General features: G+C 45.7%; 1 protein-coding gene across 1 annotated transcript in view; it reads right to left on the bottom strand.

The window, feature by feature from the left end:
• Positions 1–24,101, bottom strand: part of LOC115183930 (CDK5 and ABL1 enzyme substrate 2) — a 65,125-nt gene that overhangs the window by 818 nt on the left and 40,206 nt on the right. Inside the window, exons 3-6 of the mRNA XM_029744907.1 lie at positions 17,213–17,290; positions 7,065–7,167; positions 3,893–4,058; positions 709–785 (exon numbers count right to left, since the gene is read on the bottom strand). Of these exons, the coding sequence (XP_029600767.1) occupies positions 709–785; positions 3,893–4,058; positions 7,065–7,167; positions 17,213–17,290 (424 nt within the window). The remainder of the gene's footprint in view (positions 1–708; positions 786–3,892; positions 4,059–7,064; positions 7,168–17,212; positions 17,291–24,101) is intronic.

The following is a 24,101-nucleotide window of genomic DNA, read 5'->3' on the forward strand; positions in this document are numbered from 1 at the left end:
AGAAACCCAGCTATACAAATAAATAACATCATTCATAAAGTCCTCCTCAGACAGAGAGACAGCCAGGAGAACAACGACCATCATAAAGTCCTCCTCAGACAGAGAGACAGCCAGGAGAACAACGAACATCATAAAGTCCTCCTCAGACAGAGAGACAGCCAGGAGAACAACGGACATCATAAAGTCCTCCTCAGACAGAGAGACAGCCAGGAGAACAACGAACATCATAAAGTCCTCCTCAGACAGAGAGACACACTCAGACAGAGAGACAGCCTCAGACAGAGAGACAGCCAGTAGAACAACGAACATCATAAAGTCCTCCTCAGACAGAGAGACAGCCAGGAGAACAACGAACATCATAAAGTCCTCCTCAGACAGAGAGACAGCCAGGAGAACAACGAACATCATAAAGTCCTCCTCAGACAGAGAGACAGCCAGGAGAACAACGAACATCATAAAGTCCTCCTCAGACAGAGAGACAGCCAGGAGAACAACGGACATCTGACAATCAGTTATACCAGCTACCAGGTCTGTAAACATCCACGCTGTGTGTAACATTACTGTTCACTCACAATTCACCTGGATATCAGTGTTGTCAACACTCCTGGGGCTGAGTCCCAAATGGCACCCCATTCCCTATGCGCTCTCGTCAAAAGTAGTGCACTACAAAGGGAATAGGGTACCATTTAGGAGGCATCTTGTATTCACCATCAGCTGTCTCTGGGATCTGTCCCCGGTCACCTTGGAAACACAGAATAACTGTCTCTGGGATATGTCCCGATCACCTTGGCAACACAGAATAACTAACAGCTAGCGCAACACACATGCACGCGCACACACACACACACACGCACACGCACACGCACACGCACAGCTGTGTGTTGCTAGTTAACAAAGTGTTGCTAAATCAGACCCAGGGATATAGGGAAGAAAGAGCGGGGTGGAGAACACAGTGTTGTAATTATCACCATCTGTGGTACGCATACGAGAAGTCTCCCCCTTCTCCCACGCTCCCTCTCTCCCACGCTCCCTCTCTCCCACGCTCCCTCTCTCCCTCTCTCACACGCTCCCTCTCTCCCTCCCTCACACGCTCCCTCTCTCCCTCTCTCTCTCCCTCTCTCACACGCTCCCTCTCTCCCTCTCTCACACGCTCCCTCTCTCCCTCTCTCCCTCTCTCACACGCTCTCTCTCTCCCTCTCTCACACGCTCCCTCTCTCCCTCTCTCCCCCCTCTCACACGCTCCCTCTTCCTCTCTCCCACGCTCCCTCTCTCCCTCTCTCACACGCTCCCTCGCTCACACGCTCCCTCTCTCCCTCTCTCACACGCTCCCTCTCTCCCTCTCTCACACGCTCCCTCTCTCCCTCTCTCTCTCCCTCTCTCACACGCTCCCTCTCTCCCCTCTCTCCCTCTCTCACACGCTCCCTCTCTCCCTCTCTCCCTCTCTCACACGCTCCCTCTCTCCCTCGCTCCCTCTCTCCCTCGCTCCCTCTCTCCCTCTCTCACACGCTCCTTCTCTCCCTCTCTCACACGCTCCCTCTCTCACACGCTCCCTCTCTCAGGCCATGCTGATCACTGCCGAGTGCTGCTGACAGTCTGTCTCTCAGTGCAGAGAGAGGAGTAGCCAGTCACTCTCTCTCGCTGTTTCAATTTGAAATTCTATTTCACTATCTAGACCACAGCAGCAACACCCCTCTGTTAATCACTGGGATTCATCAGAGGGGGAGAAAAGCAGGACTCTCTCTCTCTCTCTCTCTCTGGTCAGTAGAACCAGCATGGTACAGTAGAACCAGCATGGTACAGTAGAACCAGCATGGTACAGTAGAACCAGCATGGTGCAGTAGAACCAGCATGGTAGCATGGTGCAGTAGAACCAGCATGGTAGTATGCTACAGTAGAACCAGCATGGTAGCATGGTGCAGTAGAACCAGCATGGTAGCATGGTGCAGTAGAACCAGCATGGTAGCATGGTGCAGTAGAACCAGCATGGTAGCATGGTGCAGTAGAACCAGCATGGTGCAGTAGAACCAGCATGGTGCAGTAGAACCAGCATGGTGCAGTAGAACCAGCATGGTAGCATGGTGCAGTAGAACCAGCATGGTACAGTAGAACCAGCATGGTAGCATGGTGCAGTAGAACCAGCATGGTACAGTAGAACCAGCATGGTAGCATGGTGCAGTAGAACCAGCATGGTAGCATGGTACATGGTACAGTAGAACCAGCATGGTGCAGTAGAACCAGCATGGTGCAGTAGAACCAGCATGGTACATGGTGCAGTAGGACCAGCATGGTAGCATGGTGCAGTAGAACCAGCATGGTAGCATGGTACATGGTACAGTAGAACCAACATGGTGCAGTAGGACCAGCATGGTACATGGTGCAGTAGAACCAGCATGGTAGCATGGTGCAGTAGAACCAGCATGGTAGCATGGTGCAGTAGAACCAGCATGGTACATGGTGCAGTAGAACCAGCATGGTAGCATGGTACATGGTACAGTAGAACCAGCATGGTGCAGTAGAACCAGCATGGTACATGGTGCAGTAGAACCAGCATGGTAGCATGGTACATGGTACAGTAGAACCAGCATGGTGCAGTAGAACCAGCATGGTACATGGTGCAGTAGAACCAGCATGGTAGCATGGTGCAGTAGAACCAGCATGGTAGCATGGTACATGGTACAGTAGAACCAGCATGGTGCAGTAGAACCAGCATGGTACATGGTGCAGTAGAACCAGCATGGTAGCATGGTGCAGTGGAACCAGCATGGTAGCATGGTGCAGTAGAACCAGCATGGTACATGGTGCAGTAGAACCAGCATGGTAGCATGGTGCAGTAGAACCAGCATGGTACAGTAGAACCAGCATGGTAGCATGGTGCAGTAGAACCAGCATGGTACAGTAGAACCAGCATGGTAGCATGGTGCAGTAGAACCAGCATGGTAGCATGGTACATGGTGCAGTAGAACCAGCATGGTAGCATGGTACAGTAGAACCAGCATGGTAGCATGGTACATGGTGCAGTAGAACCAGCATGGTAGTATGGTACAGTAGAACCAGCATGGTAGCATGGTACATGGTATAGTAGAACCAGCATGGTAGCATGGTACAGTAGAACCAGCATGGTAGCATGGTACAGTAGAACCAGCATGGTACATGGTACAGTAGAACCAGCATGGTACATGGTACAGTAGAACCAGCATGGTAGCATGGTGCAGTAGAACCAGCATGGTAGCATGGTACAGTAGAACCAGCATGGTACAGTAGAACCAGCATGGTAGCATGGTGCAGTAGAACCAGCATGGTAGCATGGTGCAGTAGAACCAGCATGGTTCATGGTAGCATGGTACATGGTGCAGTAGAACCAGCATGGTAGCATGGTAGCATGGTGCAGTAGAACCAGCATGGTACAGTAGAACCAGCATGGTAGCATGGTACAGTAGAACCAGCATGGTAGCATGGTGCAGTAGAACCAGCATGGTAGCATGGTGCAGTAGAACCAGCATGGTACATGGTACAGTAGAACCAGCATGGTAGCATGGTACAGTAGAACCAGCATGGTAGCATGGTACAGTAGAACCAGCATGGTAGCATGGTGCAGTAGAACCAGCATGGTAGCATGGTGCAGTAGAACCAGCATGGTAGCATGGTGCAGTAGAACCAGCATGGTAGCATGGTGCAGTAGAACCAGCATGGTACATGGTAGCATGGTACATGGTGCAGTAGAACCAGCATGGTAGCATGGTAGCATGGTGCAGTAGCGGTCATAACCCTGTGGAAACCAGGTACAGTCATTCTACAATATGATAACAGCTCCAATCTGCCCTCTGATGAACTAGGAATGTTCACCATAACGTGCAACCAACATCCATTCCTATGATGCACGCGGGTCAAATACCTAAATCCAGTCCCACATTGGAGTTAAGCCTAGATGGGGTGAGGTTTCTGGGGATGCTGTTCCGGGTCACATGGGTGAGGGGCACCTGCAGGGTGATGTCCACCGAGGGAGTCTTCTGGCGGACCAGAGCATTTGTCGGGTATAGGAACTGGGCGTACGACACCGTCTGGAGAGGAGGTCAATCAATCAATCAATCAATCAATCAATCAATCAATCAATCATACAGGAGATGGACGGAAAACACCATGAGGGGAGGAGGAAGAAAACAAGTGATAGGGACAACAATACACAGTCTAGCATAGCACAGAAAAACAGCAGTCTAGCGTAGCATAGTAAACAGCACAGCCTAGCATAGCTCAGTAAAACAGCACAGCACAGCGTTGCACAGTAAACAGCACAGTAAAACAGCACAGCCTAGTGTAGCACAGTAAAACAGCACAGCCTAGCGTAGCACAGTAAAACAGCACAGCCTAGCATAGCACAGTAAACAGCACAGCCTAGTGTAGCACAGGGAAGCAAAATACAGCACAGTGGGAAACAGCATGTTGCAGTATAGTTCCTAAACCTGTTGACTAATACTGGGGCGGCAGGGTAGCCTAGTGGTTAGAGTGTTGGGCCAGTAACCAGCAGGTAGCCTAATGGTTAGAGCGTTGGGTCAGTAACCAGCAGGTAGCCTAGTGGTTAGAGCGTTGGGTCAGTAACCAGCAGGTAGCCTAGTGGTTAGAGCGTTGGACCAGTAACCAGCAGGTAGCCTAGTGGTTAGAGCGTTGGGTCAGTAACCAGCAGGTAGCCTAGTGGTTAGAGCGTTGGACTAGTAACCAGCAGGTAGCCTAGTGGTTAGAGCGTTGGACTAGTAACCAGCAGGTAGCCTAGTGGTTAGAGCGTTGGGCCAGTAACCAGCAGGTAGCCTAGTGGTTAGAGCATTGGGTCAGTAACCAGCAGGTAGCCTAGTGGTTAGAGCATTGGACTAGTAACCAGCAGGTAGCCTAGTGGTTAGAGCGTTGGACTAGTAACCAGCAGGTAGCCTAGTGGTTAGAGCGTTGGACTAGTAACCAGCAGGTAGCCTAGTGGTTAGAGCGTTGGGCCAGTAACCAGCAGGTAGCCTAGTGGTTAGAGCGTTGGGCCAGTAACCAGCAGGTAGCCTAGTGGTTAGAGCGTTGGGCCAGTAACCAGCAGGTAGCCTAGCGGTTAGAGCGTTGGACTAGTAACCAGCAGGTAGCCTAGTGGTTAGAGCGTTGGGCCAGTAACCAGCAGGTAGCCTAGTGGTTAGAGCGTTGGGCCAGTAACCAGCAGGTAGCCTAGTGGTTAGAGCGTTGGGCCAGTAACCAGCAGGTAGCCTAGCGGTTAGAGCGTTGGACTAGTAACCAGCAGGTAGCCTAGTGGTTAGAGCGTTGGACTAGTAACCAGCAGGTAGCCTAGTGGTTAGAGCGTTGGGCCAGTAACCAGCAGGTAGCCTAGTGGTTAGAGCGTTGGGCCAGTAACCAGCAGGTAGCCTAGTGGTTAGAGCGTTGGGCCAGTAACCAGCAGGTAGCCTAGCGGTTAGAGCGTTGGACTAGTAACCAGCAGGTAGCCTAGTGGTTAGAGCGTTGGACCAGTAACCAGCAGGTAGCCTAGTGGTTAGAGCGTTGGGCCAGTAACCAGCAGGTAGCCTAGCGGTTAGAGCGTTGGACTAGTAACCAGCAGGTAGCCTAGTGTTCTACTGTACAAAAAAATAAAAAATAAATAGTGGTTAGAGTGTTGGGCCAGTAACCGAAAGTGTTGCTAGATCGAATCCCCGAGCTGACAAGGTAAAAATCTGTTGTTCTGCTGCTGAACAAGGCAGTTAGCCCACTGTTCCCTGGTAGGCTGTCATTGTAAATAAGAATTTGTTCTTAACTGACTTGCCTAGTTTTATAAAGGGTAATTACTTAAATATCAAAAGTACAAGTATAAATCATTTTAACTTCCTCATATTAAGCAAACCAGACGGATACTTTTTCTCTTTTTTAAAAATGTATTTACGGATCGCCAAGGGCGCACTCCAACTCTCATACATAATTGACAAACGAAGGATGTGTTTAGTGAGTCCACCAGATCAGAGACAGTAGGGACGACCAGGAATGTTCTGTTGATAAGTGTGTGAATTAGACCATTTTCCTGTCCTGCTAAGCATTTAAAATGTACCGAGTACTTTTCGGTATCAGGTAAAACATATGGAGTAAAAAGTACATTATTGTCTTTAGGAATGTAGTGAGGTAAAAGTTGTCAAAAATATAAATAGTAAAGTACAGATACCCCCCAAAAATGACTTAAGTAGAACTTTAAAGTATTTTTTACTTAAGTACTTTACACCACTGAGTAAAAGGGGGGTTCCTATGGTTACCGCCCAAATGGCACCTTATTCCCTACATAGTCCACTATAGGGTCTGGTCAAAAGTAGTGCACTGTATGAGGAATATAGACTTTGGGACACGCTATCTGTTAGGACTACTCTAGTTTTGGGGGCACCCCCCTTGGAATATAATCTAAACCATCTCTTGTTTTGGGGGCACCCCCCTTGGAATATAATCTAAACCATCTCTTGTTTTGGGGGCACCCCCCCTGGAATATAAACTAAGCCATCTCTTGTTTTGGGGGCACCCCCCCGGAATATAATCTAAACCATCTCTTGTTTTGGGGGTACCCCCCCACCCCCGGAATATAATCTAAACCATCTCTAGTTTTGGGGGCACCCCCCCACCCCCGGAATATAATCTAAACCATCTCTAGTTTTGGGGGCACCCCCCCACCCCCGGAATATAATCTAAACCATCTCTAGTTGTTTTGGGGGCACCCCCCCACCCCCGGAATATAATCTAAACCATCTCTAGTTTTGGGGGCACCCCCCCACCCCCGGAATATAATCTAAACCATCTCTAGTTTTGGGGGCACCCCCCCACCCCCGGAATATAATCTAAACCATCTCTAGTTTTGGGGGCACCCCCCCACCCCCGGAATATAATCTAAACCATCTCTAGTTTTGGGGGCACCCCCCCTGGAATATAATCTAGGACTTCTAGCTATGTATCATACGTACTAAGATGTTCTAATGAACCTAAAACCAATGGGTTACATCATACCTGGGACTATGATACATGGAGATAGACCAGGAGTACGTTTAGGACATTGACCCAAACACTAATGTAGAATGTACCTTGCCGTAGGGTTCCAATTCAAACCCCTCCAGGCCTGGCAGCATCTCCAGAGTGGTAGAGATGTTCCCGGATGAATGTCTACGTCTGTCCAACTTGGGGTCACTGAAAAGAGAGAGAGAGAAAGGGAGAGAGTGAGAGTGAGAGTGAGAGAGAGGATAATGATTTTAGAGCTTCAGAGCCTCATCAGCCCCATGCCATTTAACAGTAAGTAATAGGAGAGGAGAGCTCCACAAGAGAGTCAGAGAGATAGTTCCAGATACAGGAGAGAAACAGAGAGATAGTTCCAGACAGCAGAGAGACAGAGAGATAGTTCCAGACAGCAGAGAGACAGAGAGATAGTTCTAGACAGCAGAGAGACAGAGAGATAGTTCCAGACACAGGAGAGAGTCAGAGAGATAGTTCTAAAATTCAAACTGATTCCTTCTCTCTGTGTTTCTCCTGTGTGAAATGTCTGCCCTTTGCCCCCCTGGTATCTGTGACACTGGGACCTCAGTGCACGTAGCATTCTGGACTGGACTGGCCTCTGGGATCAGATCGGCCTGTTGTTATTTACATCATAGAAAAGTCAGTGTAGCAGGATGCAGCAATTAAAGAGGACAGGGATATGGAGGGGGTGAGAAGACAAGGGTGCCTCACAGAGGGTAAGGATGGGTGAGGACGAGGGTCTAGGGAAAGAGCCTAGCTAACTTCTCTGTGTGAGAGGACGTGGGAAAGAACCTAGCTAACTCCTCTGTGTGAGAGAACGTGGGAAAGGGTTACACATAGGGCTGTTGCGGTGACCGTATTTCCGCCACACCGGCGGTCACTAGTCATGAAGGCAGTCAAATTCCACATGACCGTTTTATCACGGTCATTAGTCTTCTCCAAGCTCTGATGCTGCTGATGGTCATTACTAGCCTACCAAACTTGCTAACTGCCTGGTACTCATCACTCTATTGTCCCTCTAATCACTCTGACATCAATGCAAATCTAATCAAAAATTACATTTACAAAAATCTAATCAAACACTTCATGAGTGCCCATGAGCTCATGTTGCGCAACATTTCTATAGGCTATGTGAGAAAACAGAGTGATGGCCTCTACTAAAAAGAGGAGGATCCCATCAGCTTTCTAAAGGCTACGCCTACTATATTTATTAGTCAACTTTCCTAACATTAAGCACATTGCTTCTCTTTAAAACAGGAGTACAGCCTACCTGGCTGGCATGAAAATTAACCCCTGGGAGGTGCATGATAAAGGTCCATTTTAAATCAAACCAAATTTCACACAAATATGATTTAGTTTATGTAAATACAAGATTAAATCAAGAATAGTCTGATGGGTGACAATATTAGCCAATCACTTGTGAATTATATATTATCACTTGTGAATGATGCCCAGCATAAGAAACAATGCCTTTTTTTGCAAACTTTTCATAGTCGCACACCTCATGTAGCCTAGCTCATAGACCTATATGTTTTAATAAGGTTTGTATCACACCTCATGTAGCCTAGCCCATAGACCTATATGTTTTAATAAGGTTTATATCACACCTCATGTAGCCTAACCCATAGACCTATATGTTTTGATAAGGTTTGTATCACACCTCATGTAGCCTAGCCCATAGACCTATATGTTTTGATAAGGTTTGTATCACACCTCATGTAGCCTAGCCCATAGTCCTATATGTTTTAATAAGGTTTGTATCACACCTCATGTAGCCTAGCTCATAGACCTATGTGTTTTGATAAGGTTTGTATCACACCTCATGTAGCCTAGCTCATAGACCTATATGTTTTGATAAGGTTAGTATCACAACTAAAGTGGCCAAATAACTTCTTAAAATTAAGCACATTAATTCACATGAATCCACAAGGGTCACGTCCTGACCAGTTTAGGTATTATTTTGTATTGTAGTTTGGTCAGGACGTGGCAGAGGGTATTTGTTTTGGTTGGTTCGGGGTGCTTGGTTGTGTTTAGGGTGTGTGATTGGTTAGTTCTGGGTGTTGGGTATGTTCTAGGTTGTATTTTCTACGTTCTGTCTAGTTTAGTTTTTCTATGTTTAGGTTTGGGTGTGGACTCTCAATTGGAGGCAGGTGTTTCTATTTTCCTCTGATTGAGAGTCCTATATATAGGTATGTGTTTGGGATTGTTAATTGTGGGTAGTTGTCTTTAGCACTGCTGTTGTAAGTATAGCCTGTTAAACTGTCGTCTGCCGTTCTTTTGTTTATTCGTTTTTCCCGTGTTCACATTTACTTAATAAATTATAATGATGAGCACGCAACCCGCTGCGCCTTGGTCCTCTCTACACAACGACACCAGTGACAACATAAGCAGTTTAGGGAAGATCATTTTCACCATAAAAATGCACCTTTATAATAGAAGCATCACCTGCATAATCGCATTTGCGGTCACTTTTGATAATGGTATTTTCCCGCTAATGGAACATTTATGCTTATAGCCTACTGTCACGATTCCCACCGACGGTGGCGCCCCCTCCTGCTCGGGTGGCGCTCGGCGGTCGTCGTCACCGGCCTATTAGCTACTACCGATCCCTTTTTGGTTTTCCCTTTTTTTGGTTTTGGGCCAATTAGCTATTAGAGGGGGTATTTAGTTCAGCTGGCCCGTCTGTTGTTTGTGCGGGATTAATTTGTGTTCATTGACGAAGTGTTGTTCGTCGGCTTTACCTGGTCGTCTATTCTGTATTTTATTCCCTATGGTTGGGAACTTTTGTTTATCCTGTGTGATTAAAAACACCACTCCCTGTGTTCGCTGCTTCCTGCGCCTCATTCCGACTACCCGACTACCGAAGCCGTTACAACTACTGCCATTTGCGCATTGCTTATAATGTGAAGAAATAGCCTAATAGTTTACCAACATTTTAAGTTAAACGTTCTGAATTGTTGCGTCAACCACATTGCATAAAAGCTTTTTTGACGCTAGTGGTTGTATTAATTTGTGATCTATCGCATCCCACAACTGTCCCAGACTATGTTTGGAATATTTATATTTTCACACAGAATAGAATAGGTTGACTTTTGTACTATAGGGGATAGTAGATTGACATAGTCTAGTGCTTTTTGTGTTCATTAGGCCTACTCATCTTGTTGAGTTGTTCCAATATCTTCAGTATGCACCTCGGAATTGGATGAGAACGCACGCAGTTGTGTCCTCGATGTGTCGGTCTTCACTTGTAGCCTGTGAGAAAAACCTGATCAGGTGATGGAGAGCCATGCGAGTGAGAGGTGCTTCAGAGTGCGCAGCACTCAGGGAGAAGGGTACAATGGCCACTGGCTGCAAAAGGCATGGATTTTTTTTTAGGGTGCATTACGGCCACACAAAGGGGATTCCGCAGTGAAATTCATGGCATTATCAAGTACGTGTCAAATTGTGAATGAGAGACTGATGAAGTGTGTACAGCCTGCGCAAAAAACTAAGTGGAGCTCAAGCCTTTCAAGCAACTTTTTTTCAAATCATCATTAGAGTCACATCATGCAGCCTTACAATGTATTAAAAATCAACACATATAGCCCAACGTTTGTAGAACAACTAAAGTTACATTAAATTAAGCATATAGGAGGACCTATTTCTTTGTTAACCGCCCAATACAGAATATCCGAATGTGCGCACTCCCTAAAATCGTTTGGAGAAAATATTTATATGTTATTCAGCTTTGTTCAATTGTATTCTTCATACTATAAAATAATGCCATGGAATTCTAAGCAAATCTTGTCTGTTAAATTAACTAGTGTAGCCCACAGTCATATGACATAGCCAGAAATTTGTTTACATCCTTATTAGTCAGCATTTGTCCTTTGCCAAGATAATCCATCCACCTGACAGGTGTGGCATATCAAGAACCTGATTAAACAGCGTGATCATTACACAGGTGCACTTTGTGCTGGGGACAATAAAAGGCCACTCTAAAATGTTTTGTCCCACAACACAGTGTCAAGTTGAGGGAGCGTGCAATTTGCACGCCGACTGCTGGAATGTCCACCAGAGCTGTTGCCAGAGAATTTAATGTTAATTTCTCTACCATAAACTCCAACCTCGTTTCAGAAAATTTGGGAGTATGTCCAACCGGCCTCACAACCGCAGCCCAGGACCTCCACCGGCTTCTTCACCTGCGGGATCTGTAACTCAGGAACTGTTGCGGATGTATTTTTGTTTAGTGTGATAAAGGCAATAATATAGGTGACTGTGATAAGGGGTAATAATATAGGTGACTGTGATAAGGGGTAATAATATAGGTGACTGTGATAAGGGGTAATAATATAGGTGACTGTGATAAGGTGTAATAATATAGGTGACTGTGATAAGGTGTAATAATATAGGTGACTGTGATAAGGGGTAATATTATAGGTGACTGTGATTAAGGGGTAATAATATAGGTGACTGTGATAAGGGGTAATAATATAGGTGACTGTGATAAGGGGTAATAATATAGGTGACTGTGATAAGGGGTAATAATATAGGTGACTGTGATAAGGGTAATAATATAGGTGACTGTGATAAGGGGTAATAATATAGGTGACTGTGATAAGGCGTAATAATATAGGTGACTGTGATAAGGGTAATAAGGGTAAAAATATAGGTGACTGTGATAAGGGTAATAATATAGGTGACTGTGATAATGGTAATAATATAGGTGACTGTGATAAGGGGTAATAATATAGGTGACTGTGATAAGGGGTAATAATATAGGTGACTGTGATAAGGGGTAATAATATAGGTGACTGTGATAAGGTGTAATAATATAGGTGACTGTGATAAGGGGTAATAATATAGGTGACTGTGATAAGGTTAATAATATAGGTGACTGTGATAAGGTGTAATAATATAGGTGACTGTGATAAGGGTAATAATATAGGTGACTGTGATAAGGGGTAATAATATAGATGACTGTGATAACGGTAATAATATAGGTGACTGTGATAAGAAGTAATAATATAGGTGACTGTGATAAGGGTAATAATATAGGTGACTGTGATAAGGGGTAATAATATAGGTGACTGTGATAAGGGGTAATAATATAGGTGACTGTGATAAGGTGTAATAATATAGGTGACTGTGTTAAGGGTAATAATATAGGTGACTGTGATAAGGGGTAATAATATAGGTGACTGTGATAAGGTGTAATAATATAGGTGACTGTGATAAGGGGTAATAATATAGGTGACTGTGATAAGGTGTAATAATATAGGTGACTGTGATAAGGTGTAATAATATAGGTGACTGTGATAAGGTGTAATAATATAGGTGACTGTGATAAGGGTAATATTATAGGTGACTGTGATAAGGGGTAATAATATAGGTGACTGTGATAAGGTTAATAATATAGGTGACTGTGATAAGGTGTAATAATATAGGTGACTGTGATAAGGGTAATAATATAGGTGACTGTGATAAGGGGTAATAATATAGGTGTGTGTGTATATATATATATACTGCTCCAAAAAATAAAGGGAACACTTAAACAACACGTCCTAGATCTGAATGAAAGAAATAATCTTATTAAATACTTTTTTCTTTACATAGTTGAATGTGCTGACAACAAAATCACACAAAAATAATCAATGGAAATCCAATTTATCAATCCATGGAGGTCTGGATTTGGAGTCACACTCAAAATTAAAGTGGAAAACCACACTACAGGCTGATCCAACTTTGATGTAATGTCCTTAAAACAAGTCAAAATGAGGCTCAGTAGTGTGTGTGGCCTCCACGTGCCTGTATGACCTCCCTACAATGCCTGGGCATGCTCCTGATGAGGTGGTGGATGGTCTCCTGAGGGATCTCCTCCCAGACCTGGACTAAAGCATCTGCCAACTCCTGGACAGTCTGTGGTGCAACGTGGCGTTGGTGGATGGAGCGAGACATGATGTCCCAGATGTGCTCAATTGGATTCAGGTCTGGGGAACGGGTGGGCCAGTCCATAGCATCAATGCCTTCCTCTTGCAGGAACTGCTGACACACTCCAGCCACATGAGGTCTAGCATTGTCTTGCATTAGGAGGAACCCAGGGCCAACCGCACCAGCATATGGTCTCACAAGGGGTCCGAGGATCTCATCTCGGTACCTAATGGCAGTCAGGCTACCTCTGGCGAGCACATGGAGGGCTGTGCGGCCCCCAAAGAAATGCCATCCCACACCATGACTGACCCACCGCCAAACCGGTCATGCTGGAGGATGTTGCAGGCAGCAGAACGTTCTCCACGGCGTCTCCAGACTCTGTCACGTCTGTCACATGTGCTCAGTGTGAACCTGCTTTCATCTGTGAAGAGCACAGGGCGCCAGTGGCAAATTTGCCAATCTTGGTGTTCTCTGGCAAATGCTAAACATCCTGCACGGTGTTGGGCTGTAAGCACAACCCCCACCTGTGGACGTCGGGCCCTCATACCACCCTCATGGAGTCTGTTTCTGACCGTTTGAGCAGACACATGCACATTTGTGGCCTGCTGGAGGTCATTTTGCAGGGTTCTGGCAGTGCTTCTCCTGCACCTCCTTGCACAAAGGCGGAGGTAGCGGTCCTGCTGCTGGGTTGTTGCCCTCCTACGGCCTGCTCCACGTCTCCTGAGGTACTGGCCTGTCTCCTGGTAGCGCCTCCATGCTCTGGACACTACGCTGACAGACACAGCAAACCTTCTTGCCACAGCTCGCATTGATGTGCCATCCTGGATGAGCTGCACTACCTGAGCCACTTGTGTGGGTTGTAGACTCTGTCTCATGCTACCACTAGAGTGAAAGCACCGCCAGCATTCAAAAGTGACCAAAACATCAGCCAGGAAGCATAGGAACTGAGAAGTGGTCTGTGGTCCCCACCTGTAGAACCACTCCTTTATTGGGGGTGTCTTGCTAATTGCCTATCATTTCCACCTGTTGTCTATTCCATTTGCACAACAGCATGTGAAATTTATTGTCAATCAGTGTTGCTGCCTAAGTGGACAGTTTGATTTCACAGAAGTGTAATTGACTTGGAGTTACATTGTGTTGTTTAAGTGTTCCCTTTTTTTTTTGAGCAGTGTATATACCAGTGTTCCATTACTAAAGGGACCAGTGTTCCATTACTAAAGGGACCAGTGTTCCATTACTAAAGGGACCAGTGTTCCATTACTAAAGGGACCAGTGTTCCGTTACTAAAGGGACCAGTGTTCCATTACTAAAGGGACCAGTGTTCCATTACTAAAGGGACCAGTGTTCCATTACTAAAGGGACCAGTGTTCCGTTACTAAAGGGACCAGTGTTCCATTACTAAAGGGGCCAGTGTTCCATTACTAAAGGGACCAGTGTTCCATTACTAAAGGGACCAGTGTTCCGTTACTAAAGGGACCAGTGTTCCATTACTAAAGGGGCCAGTGTTCCATTACTAAAGGGACCAGTGTTCCATTACTAAAGGGACCAGTGTTCCATTACTAAAGGGACCAGTGTTCCATTACTAAAGGGACCAGTGTTCCATTACTAAAGGGACCAGTGTTCCGTTACTAAAGGGTCCAGTGTTCCGTTACTAAAGGGACCAGTGTTCCATTACTAAAGGGACCAGTGTTCCATTACTAAAGGGACCAGTGTTCCATTACTAAAGGGACCAGTGTTCCATTACTAAAGGGACCAGTGTTCCATTACTAAAGGGACCAGTGTTCCATTACTAAAGGGACCAGTGTTCCATTACTAAAGGGACCAGTGTTCCATTACTAAAGGGACCCGTGTTCCATTATTAAAAGGACCAGTGTTCCATTACTAAAGGGACCAGTGTTCTATTACTAAAGGGACCAGTGTTCTATTACTAAAGGGACCAGTGTTCTATTACTAAAGGGACCAGTGTTCTATTACTAAAGGGACCAGTGTTCTATTACTAAAGGGACCAGTGTTCTATTACTAAAGGGACCAGTGTTCTATTACTAAAGGGACCAGTGTTCTATTACTAAAGGGACCAGTGTTCCATTATTAAAGGGACCAGTGTTCCGTTATTAAAGGGACCAGTGTTCCATTACTAAAGGGACCAGTGTTCCATTACTAAAGGGACCAGTGTTCCATTACTAAAGGGACCAGTGTTCCATTACTAAAGGGACCAGTGTTCCATTACTAAAGGGACCAGTGTTCCATTACTAAAGGGACCAGTGTTCCATTACTAAAGGGACCAGTGTTCCATTACTAAAGGGACCAGTGTTCCATTACTAAAGGGACCAGTGTTCCGTTACTAAAGGGACCAGTGTTCCGTTACTAAAGGGACCAGTGTTCCATTACTAAAGGGACCAGTGTTCCATTACTAAAGGGACCAGTGTTCCATTACTAAAGGGACCAGTGTTCCATTACTACAGGGACCAGTGTTCCATTACTAAAGGGACCAGTGTTCCATTACTAAAGGGACCAGTGTTCCATTACTAAAGGGACCAGTGTTCCATTACTAAAGGGACCAGTGTTCCATTACTACAGGGACCAGTGTTCCATTACTAAAGGGACCAGTGTTCCATTACTAAAGGGACCAGTGTTCCGTTACTAAAGGGACCAGTGTTCCATTACTAAAGGGACCAGTGTTCCATTACTAAAGGGACCAGTGTTCCATTACTACAGGGACCAGTGTTCCATTACTAAAGGGACCAGTGTTCCATTACTAAAGGGACCAGTGTTCCATTACTAAAGGGACCAGTGTTCCATTACTAAAGGGACCAGTGTTCCATTACTAAAGGGACCAGTGTTCCATTACTAAAGGGACCAGTGTTCCATTACTAAAGGGACCAGTGTTCCGTTACTAAAGGGACCAGTGTTCCATTACTAAAGGGACCAGTGTTCCATTACTAAAGGGACCAGTGTTCCATTACTACAGGGACCAGTGTTCCATTACTAAAGGGACCAGTGTTCCATTACTAAAGGGACCAGTGTTCCATTACTAAAGGGACCAGTGTTCCGTTACTAAAGGGACCAGTGTTCCATTACTAAAGGGACCAGTGTTCCATTACTAAAGGGACCAGTGTTCCATTACTACAGGTACCAGTGTTCCATTACTAAAGGGACCAGTGTTCCATTACTAAAGGGACCAGTGTTCCATTACTAAGGGACCAGTGTTCCATTACTAAAGGGACCAGTGTTCCGTTACTAAAGGGACCAGTGTTCCATTACTAAAGGGACCAGTGTTCCATTACTAAAGGGACCAGTGTTCCATTACTAAAGGGACCAGTGTTCCATTACTACAGGGACCAGTGTTCCATTACTACAGGGACCAGTGTTCCATTACTAAAGGGACCAGTGTTCCATTACTAAAGGGACCAGTGTTCCATTACTAAAGGGACCAGTGTTCCGTTACTAAAGGGACCAGTGTTCCATTACTAAAGGGACCAGTGTTCCATTACTAAAGGGACCAGTGTTCCATTACTAAAGGGACCAGTGTTCCATTACTAAAGGGACCAGTGTTCCATTACTAAAGGGACCAGTGTTCCATGTCTATGTACAGTGGGCAGCAGCCTATGTACAGGGATGAGTAACTGGGTGGTAGCCAGGCTAGTGACAGTGACTAAGTTCAGGATACTGTCCGTAAACACACCAGCCAGCTGGTCTGCACATGCTCCGAAGATGCGGCTAGGGATGCCGTCTGGGCCGACAGCCTTGCTAGGGTTAACATGCTTAAAGGTCTTACTCACTTCGGCCACGGAGAACGAGAGCTCACAGTCCTCGGGAACGACATGGTGCATATAGCCGTAGAAGCACAGCACATATGCCTCAATGAGGTCAAATTTGTGACTTATTTGAGGTGTGGCTTTCAGTTAATTATTTTTGGCCACCCATCCCATGAGAGTGAATGTCATTACAGTGCACTGCTAGCTATGACTTCTATCTGATGGTGTTTACATGTTTAGGTAAAAAGACAAATCATGTCCTGTTTGGAACACTGACAAGTAAAGAGCATCTGATTGGGTGGGCCCAGGCTCCCCAGTGGGTGGGCCCAGGCTCCCCAGTGAGTGGGCCCAGGCTTGCCTACACGACTCCTCTGCAGTCTACACTACTACCCGGTTAAAGCAGGAATCTCATAAAACAGAGCGGGATCATTTGAGTGAACAGTTTGTGGTACGATAAATGTGTGAATATTCCCAGTTTAATAGTGTGAGGAAGCAACACATTACTAAACGTGATACAATGAATCAGCATAGTGTGAAGGGAATGAGTTGTACTGTACCTGATGTGAACGCTCTCTCCATAGGGCAACACTGAGAACACCGCGAACAGAGAACGCTTGGCACAGATCAACACGATCCTGGAGAGACATCAGCCACGTCAGAGACGGATGAAGGGAGAGACAGACAGACAGACAGACAGACAGACAGACAGACAGACAGACAGACAGACAGACAGACAGACAGACAGACAGACAGACAGACAGACAGACAGACAGACAGACAGACAGACAGACAGACAGACAGACAGACAGACAGACAGACAGACAGACAGACAGACAGACAGACAGACAGACAGAGTAAGAGAACAACAGAGATATTTCATCTAAAACATTTGATTGTGCAATAACATTTACACGTGTAGGTCTATTTCATGTTAATATAGCACCACTGAATCGACTTGAAAGGAGAAAAAAACCCTCCTATGACTAGGTTTGATGTAAACAAGGACGTTGTGTGTTGTGGAAACATTGCTCTGACTTTTAACCTAGACACCTCTATAAATGACCCTAGTTGGACCAGTATCATCTGGAGAATCAGCTAACGTTACAGTCCTGCTTCATGTGTTTCCTCTCAACCAGTCTTTTACGAGGGGATATACACAGTCCTACACACACAGTAGGCACCTATGCCATTACCCTAGTTGGACCAGTATCAGCTGGAGGACCAGACGTGGCTAACAAATAACGTTACACAGTCCTGCATCATAACGAAGTTACTATTAGCCTACAGCTAACATTATCAAAGAGGATGTAAGCAAAAAATGCTAATCTCAGTAGCATTTGAGGTGACACCAGTGGTGGAAAAAGTACTCAATTGTCATACTTGAGTAAAAGTAAAGATACCTTAATAGAAAATGACTTAAAAGAAGTATGACTCAGTTCCCACCATCTTTAACGTTACACAGAACTGCTTCATAACTAACTAAGATACTGACTGTGTCTATAAGATACTGACTGGTTTCCAATCAGAGGCAGCTGTCCATCGTTGTCTCTGATTGGGAACCATACTTAGGCAACCCTTTTTCCCTCCTTGAGTTGTGGGATCTTGTTTTTGTGTAGCTGCCTTTGAGCAGCCCCAGAACGTCACGTTTCTTTCTGTTTATCCTGTTTATTGTTTTGTTCGGTTTCACTTCTAATTAAAGGATGTGGAATTACCGGCACGCTGCGCCTTGGCTTATTTATGACAGGGAGTTTGAGGACAGTGATCGTGATAGAAGATCCCACCACAAGAAAGCCAAGCAGCGTGCGCTTACTGGGAAGACGAGCTGGACCGGGGAGAACCAACATCAAGGGAAGCATGAGAGGCATCCCCAAATGTATTTTTTGGGGGGGCACACAGGGAGTTTGGCAGAGTCAGGGTGGAGACCTGAGCCAACTCCCCGTGCTTACCGTGGGGAGCGAGTGACGGGGCAAGCACCGTGTTATGCGGTGATGCGCACTGTGTCGCCAGTGCGCACTCACAAGCCGGTGCGATCTGTGCCTGCCCCCTGCAGTTGTCGAGCTGAGTTGAGCATCCAACAAAGACGGGTTGTGCCAGCCATACGCTCCAGACCTCCAGTGCGCCTCCACGGCCCAGTATATCCTGTGCCAGCTCTGCGCACCCGGTCTCCAGTGCGTCTCCCCAGTCTGGTGAGACCTGTTCCAGCTCCACGAAAGAAGCCTCCAGTGATAATCCATGGCCCGGAGCCTGTAGTGATGATCCATGGCCCGGAGCCTGTAGTGATGATCCATGGCCCAGAGCCTTCAGTGATGATCCATGGCCCAGAGCCTTCAGTGATGATCCATGGTGCGGAACCTGCAGTGATGATCCATGGCACGGAGCCTACAGCGAAGTCCCCCAGTCCGCAGCCTCCAGCGACGTCCCCCAGTCCGGAGCCTCCAGCGACACTCTGCAGCCCAGAGTCTTCAGCGGCGGTCTGCAGCCCAGAGTATTCAGCGGCGGTCTCCAGTTCTGAGCCTCCGGCGATGATCCACGGTCTGGTTCCTCCGGCGACACAGAAGCGGGGGGCGGAGTGGGGGCTATGCCCCGAACCAGAGCCGCCGCCAAGAATAGGTGCCCACCCGGACCCTCCCCTAAAGGTTCAGGTTTGCGGCCGGGAGTCCGCACCTTTGGGGGGGTACTGTCACGCCCTGACCTTAGAGACGTTTATTTTCCTCTAGTTTGGTTAGGTCAGGGTGTGATGTGGGGTGGGCAATCTAGTTTTTCTATTTCTTTGTTTTGGCCAGGTATGGTTTCCAATCAGAGGCAGCTGTCCATCGTTGTCTCTGATTGGGAACCATACTTAGGCAGCCCTTTTTCCCTCCTTGAGTTGTGGGATCTTGTTTTTGTGTAGCTGCCTTTGAGCAGCCCCAGAACATCACGTTTCTTTCTGTTTATCATGTTTATTGTTTTGTTCGGTTTCACTTCCAAATAAAGGATGTGGAATTACCGGCACGCTGCGCCTTGGCTTATTTATGACAGGGAGTTTGAGGACAGCGATCATGACACTAAGATACTGACTGTGTCTTTATAAGATACTGATTGTGTCTTTATAACTAAGATACTGACTGTGTCTATAAGATACTGACTGTGTCTTTCTTGAACTGCGCTGTTGGTTAAGGGCTTGCTAAGTCAGCATTTCACGGTAAGGTACCTGTTGTATTCAGAATTTCACTGTAAGGTACCTGTTGTATTCAGCATTTCACGGTAAGGTACCTGTTGTATTCAGAATTTCACGGTAAAGTACCTGTTGTATTCAGCATTTCACGGTAAGGTACCTGTTGTATTCAGCATTTCACGGTAAGGTACCTGTTGTAGTCAGCATTTCACGGTAAAGTACCTGTTGTATTCAGCATTTCATGGCAAGGTCTACACCTGTTGTATTCAGCATTTCACTGTAAGGTACCTGTTGTATTCGGAGCATGTGACAAATAATGTTTTATTAGATTTTGTCCCAAATGGAACCATATTCCCATATAGCTCAGGTCAAAAGCAGTACGCTATATAGGATCATGGTGCCATTTGGGAAGCAACCACTGTCTTTTGCCAACAGCCAACAGCCAACAGCCAACAGGTAACAGGTAACAGCTAACGTTACACTGTGCTACTCTATAAGGCTGAGTCTTTCTGTTTCACTGAGTCTTTTAATGAGGGGAAGTTAAGGAGACTAACTATCATTTAAAGAGAGAAAATGTTCACAACAGCAACAACAACTTCTCTCACAGTGGGGGAGAAAAAAAGTAAAAGTTGTGCTTTAGTCATTATTCTCAGAACCAGAGCTGCTATAGATATACACAGTCATGACATCACTACTAGGACCGTGTCCCAAAATGGAACGGAATCCCCTGTACAGTGCACTTCTTTTGCCCCCCTCTGGAACTGCTTCTATCTACGTCCCAATGGTAGCCTATTCCCTAAGGGCCCTGGTCAAAAGTAGTGCCCTATTTAGGGAACCTGGTTCCATTTAGGATGCAAGCCTAACTCACTATCTCAAGTGGAAAAACCAACTCTGAGCCAGGCCCAGTATGCATGGGAACGAGTCAACTGAAGAAAAAAAAAACAACTCTGACCCAGGCTGTCATAAACGTCGTATTGAGTGGACCAAAATGCAGCGGGTATGTGAATGCTCATCTTCTTCTAGAAAACACGGAAAGAAAACAACGACGAAAAACACTAGCTAGGTACTATGACTATACATGGAAACAACCACCCACAAAACACAAGCTGAAAACCCCTACTTAAATATGGCCTCCAATTAGAGGCAACGAAGAACAGCTGCCTCCAATTGAAGGCCAAACCAAAACCCTGAACATAGAAATAGAAATACAAACATAGAAATACTTGACATAGAACAGTACCCCAAAATCCCAACAACACAAAACAAACACACCCCTGCCACGTCCTGACCATACTACAATAACAAAATGACCCCTTTACTGGTCAGGACGTGACACAGGCCCAGCATACATGGGAAAGAGTCAAATGGAAAAACCAACTCTGACCCAGGCCCAGTATGCACGGGAAAGAGTCAACTGGAAAAACCAACTCTGACCCAGGCCCAGCATACATGGGAAAGAGTCAACTGGAAAAACTAACTCTGACCCAGGCCCAGTATGCACGGGAAAGAGTCAACTGGAAAAACCAACTCTGACCCAGGCCCAGTATGCACGGGAAAGAGTCAATTGGAAAAACCAACTCTGACCCAGGCCCAGTATGCACGGGAAAGAGTCAACTGGAAAAGTGAAACAATGCCAGAGAATCCTGGTGCTTTATAATGTGCCTAGAGTAAACATGTTCACTGCTTCTCTGGAGAAGAGCCAGATCTGGGTTCTCACGGCTCGTTGATTCACTTTGGCTTGCAGCTTGAATACTATTGAGTCAAAGAACAGCTTTAATGCTCAAGAAAAGATGGAGTCATAGTACTACTGAAGGGGCAGAGCAGGCAGGTGGTCTTCCTATCTCTTGTGGGAACATCCTATGGTGCCATGGCATTGTAAATACTGTCCCACCAATGACTAACTCCAAGACTAATGACCAAAGGGGTCCTTCTCCCTCTCGCTCTCTCACACAGTCACTTTGTCAATATATATATATATATATATATATACACACAGTGCCTTGAGAAAAGTATTCAGACCCCTTGACTTTTACCACATTTTGTTATGTTACAACCTTATTCTAAAGTTCATTAAATACATGTTTATCCTCAGCAATCTACACACAAAGCGAAAACAGGTTTTTAGAAATGTTTGGAAATGTATTTAAAAAAAATACAAAACAGTATATACCTTATCTACGTAAGTATTCAGACCTTTTGCTATGAGACTCGATATTGAGCTCAGGTGCATCCTGTTTCCATTGATCATCCTTGAGATGTTTCTACAACTTGATTGGAGTCCACCTGTTGTAAATTCAGTTGATTGGACATGATTTGGAAAGGCACACATCTGTCTATATAAAGGTCCCACAATTGACAGTGCATGTCAGAGCAAAAACCAAGCAATGAGGTCGAAGGAATTGTCCGTAGAGCTACGAGACAGGATTGTGTCGAGGCACAGATCTGGGGAAGGGTACCAAAACATTTCTACAGCATTGAAGGTCCCCAAGGACACAGTGGCTTCCATCATTCTTAAATGGGAAAAGTTTGGAACCACCAAGACTCTTCCTAGAGCTGGCCGCCCGGCCAAACTGAGCAATCGGGGGAGAAGGGCCTTGGTCAGGGAGGTGACCAAGAACCCGATGGTCACACTGACAGAGCTCTAGAGTTCCTCTGTGGAGATGGGAGACCCTTCCAGAAGGACAACAATCTCTGCAGCACTCCACCAATCAGGCCTTTATGGTAGAGTGGCCAGACGGAAGCCACTCCTCAGTAAAAAGCACATGACAGCCTGCTTGGTGTTTTCCAAAAGGCACCTAAAGACTCTCAGACCATGAGAAAACAAGATTCTCTGGTCTGATGAAACCAAGATTGAACTCTGGCCTGAATGCAAAGCGTCACGTCTGGAGGAAACCTGGCACCATCCCTATGGTGAAGCATGGTGGTGGCAGCATCATGCTGTGGGGATGTTTTTCAGCGTCAGGGACTGGGATACTAGTCAGGATTGAGGCAAAGATGAACAGAACAAAGTACAGAGAGATCCTTGATGAAAACCTCCTCCAGAGCGCTCAGGACCTCAGACTGTGGCAAAGGTTCAACTTCCAACAGGACAACAACCTTAAGCACTGTTGGATTCGACATTTTGAACATTGAGATATTAAAGACATGGTAGATGAGACGCATAGTATATTAAGGAGTGAGATCTGTAGAAAGACAGAGTGGCTGTGAAATGTGCTGGGTGGACGGGAGGAGATCAAAGGATTGCTTTAGGGGAGACAGATGTTCATCTGTGGACTATTAGAAGGAGGGGGTGAGGTCAGATCCCCTGAAGGGAGTAATAAAGGTTTACTACCCTTTTCCTGTAGAACCATAAGATACAAGGATTGGAGAGAAGGAGAAGTGTCTTATGGGGGATATATATATACCTGTGATGGTGAGAAATGTTGGGTTGTCTGAATTACAGCTGTATAGAACCTCTGGGAAGAATTAAACTTGGTTAACCTCTCTAAAGCTTCTTTAGTGTCCGTGAGTTATTTACTCTGAAAAATAAGAACCTAACAGCACACAGCCAAGACAACGCAGGAGTGGTTTCAGGACAAGTTTCTGAATGTCCTTGAGTGGCCCAGCCAGAGCCCGGACTTGAACCCGATTCGAACATCTCCGGAGAGACTTTAAAAATAGCTATGCAGCGACGCTCCCCATCCAACCTGACAGAGCTTGAGAGAATCTGACTGTAATGTAAACAAAATGTGGAAAAAGTCAAAAAGGTCTGAATACTTTCCGAATGCACTGCATACCATAGCCATCATTGCTAGTAGCGTGCAGCACCGTCACCGATCTGTCTCCTCCAGCGAACTCCTTCCTCACCACCCGTCCTAGACAGCATAGATAATCTATGTGATTTATTCATTCATTTATAGTACAGCATTGCCTCTTCCTCTCTGATCCAGAAATAATTTTTAGAAATTATGAGTACCGGTATTTTTGTGGTATTTTTTTTTGTCTGAGCATAGCTAACAAAGACCAGGCAACCTCTTCCTCCTCACATTACCAAAACCCTTCCAGCCGTGTTTGATTGACAGGTTTAACACAACCAAAAACACAAGGAGGAAAACGAAATAGCAAAATTAAGCATTGCGATTGATTAATCGAATCTGATTGATCATTTTAAATTTTGACAGTCTGAAACCACACAGAGTATGTCAAATAATTGTCAATTACCAACTGAGAATAATTGTTCTTTTTTGTCACAACAAGGAAATGAAAAGTTAAATATTAAGCATTAACATTCGAGGTTTAAATGTGTCAGCGTT

This window comes from Salmo trutta, unplaced genomic scaffold (assembly GCF_901001165.1).
Source record: "Salmo trutta unplaced genomic scaffold, fSalTru1.1, whole genome shotgun sequence".
NCBI lineage: Eukaryota > Metazoa > Chordata > Actinopteri > Salmoniformes > Salmonidae > Salmo > Salmo trutta.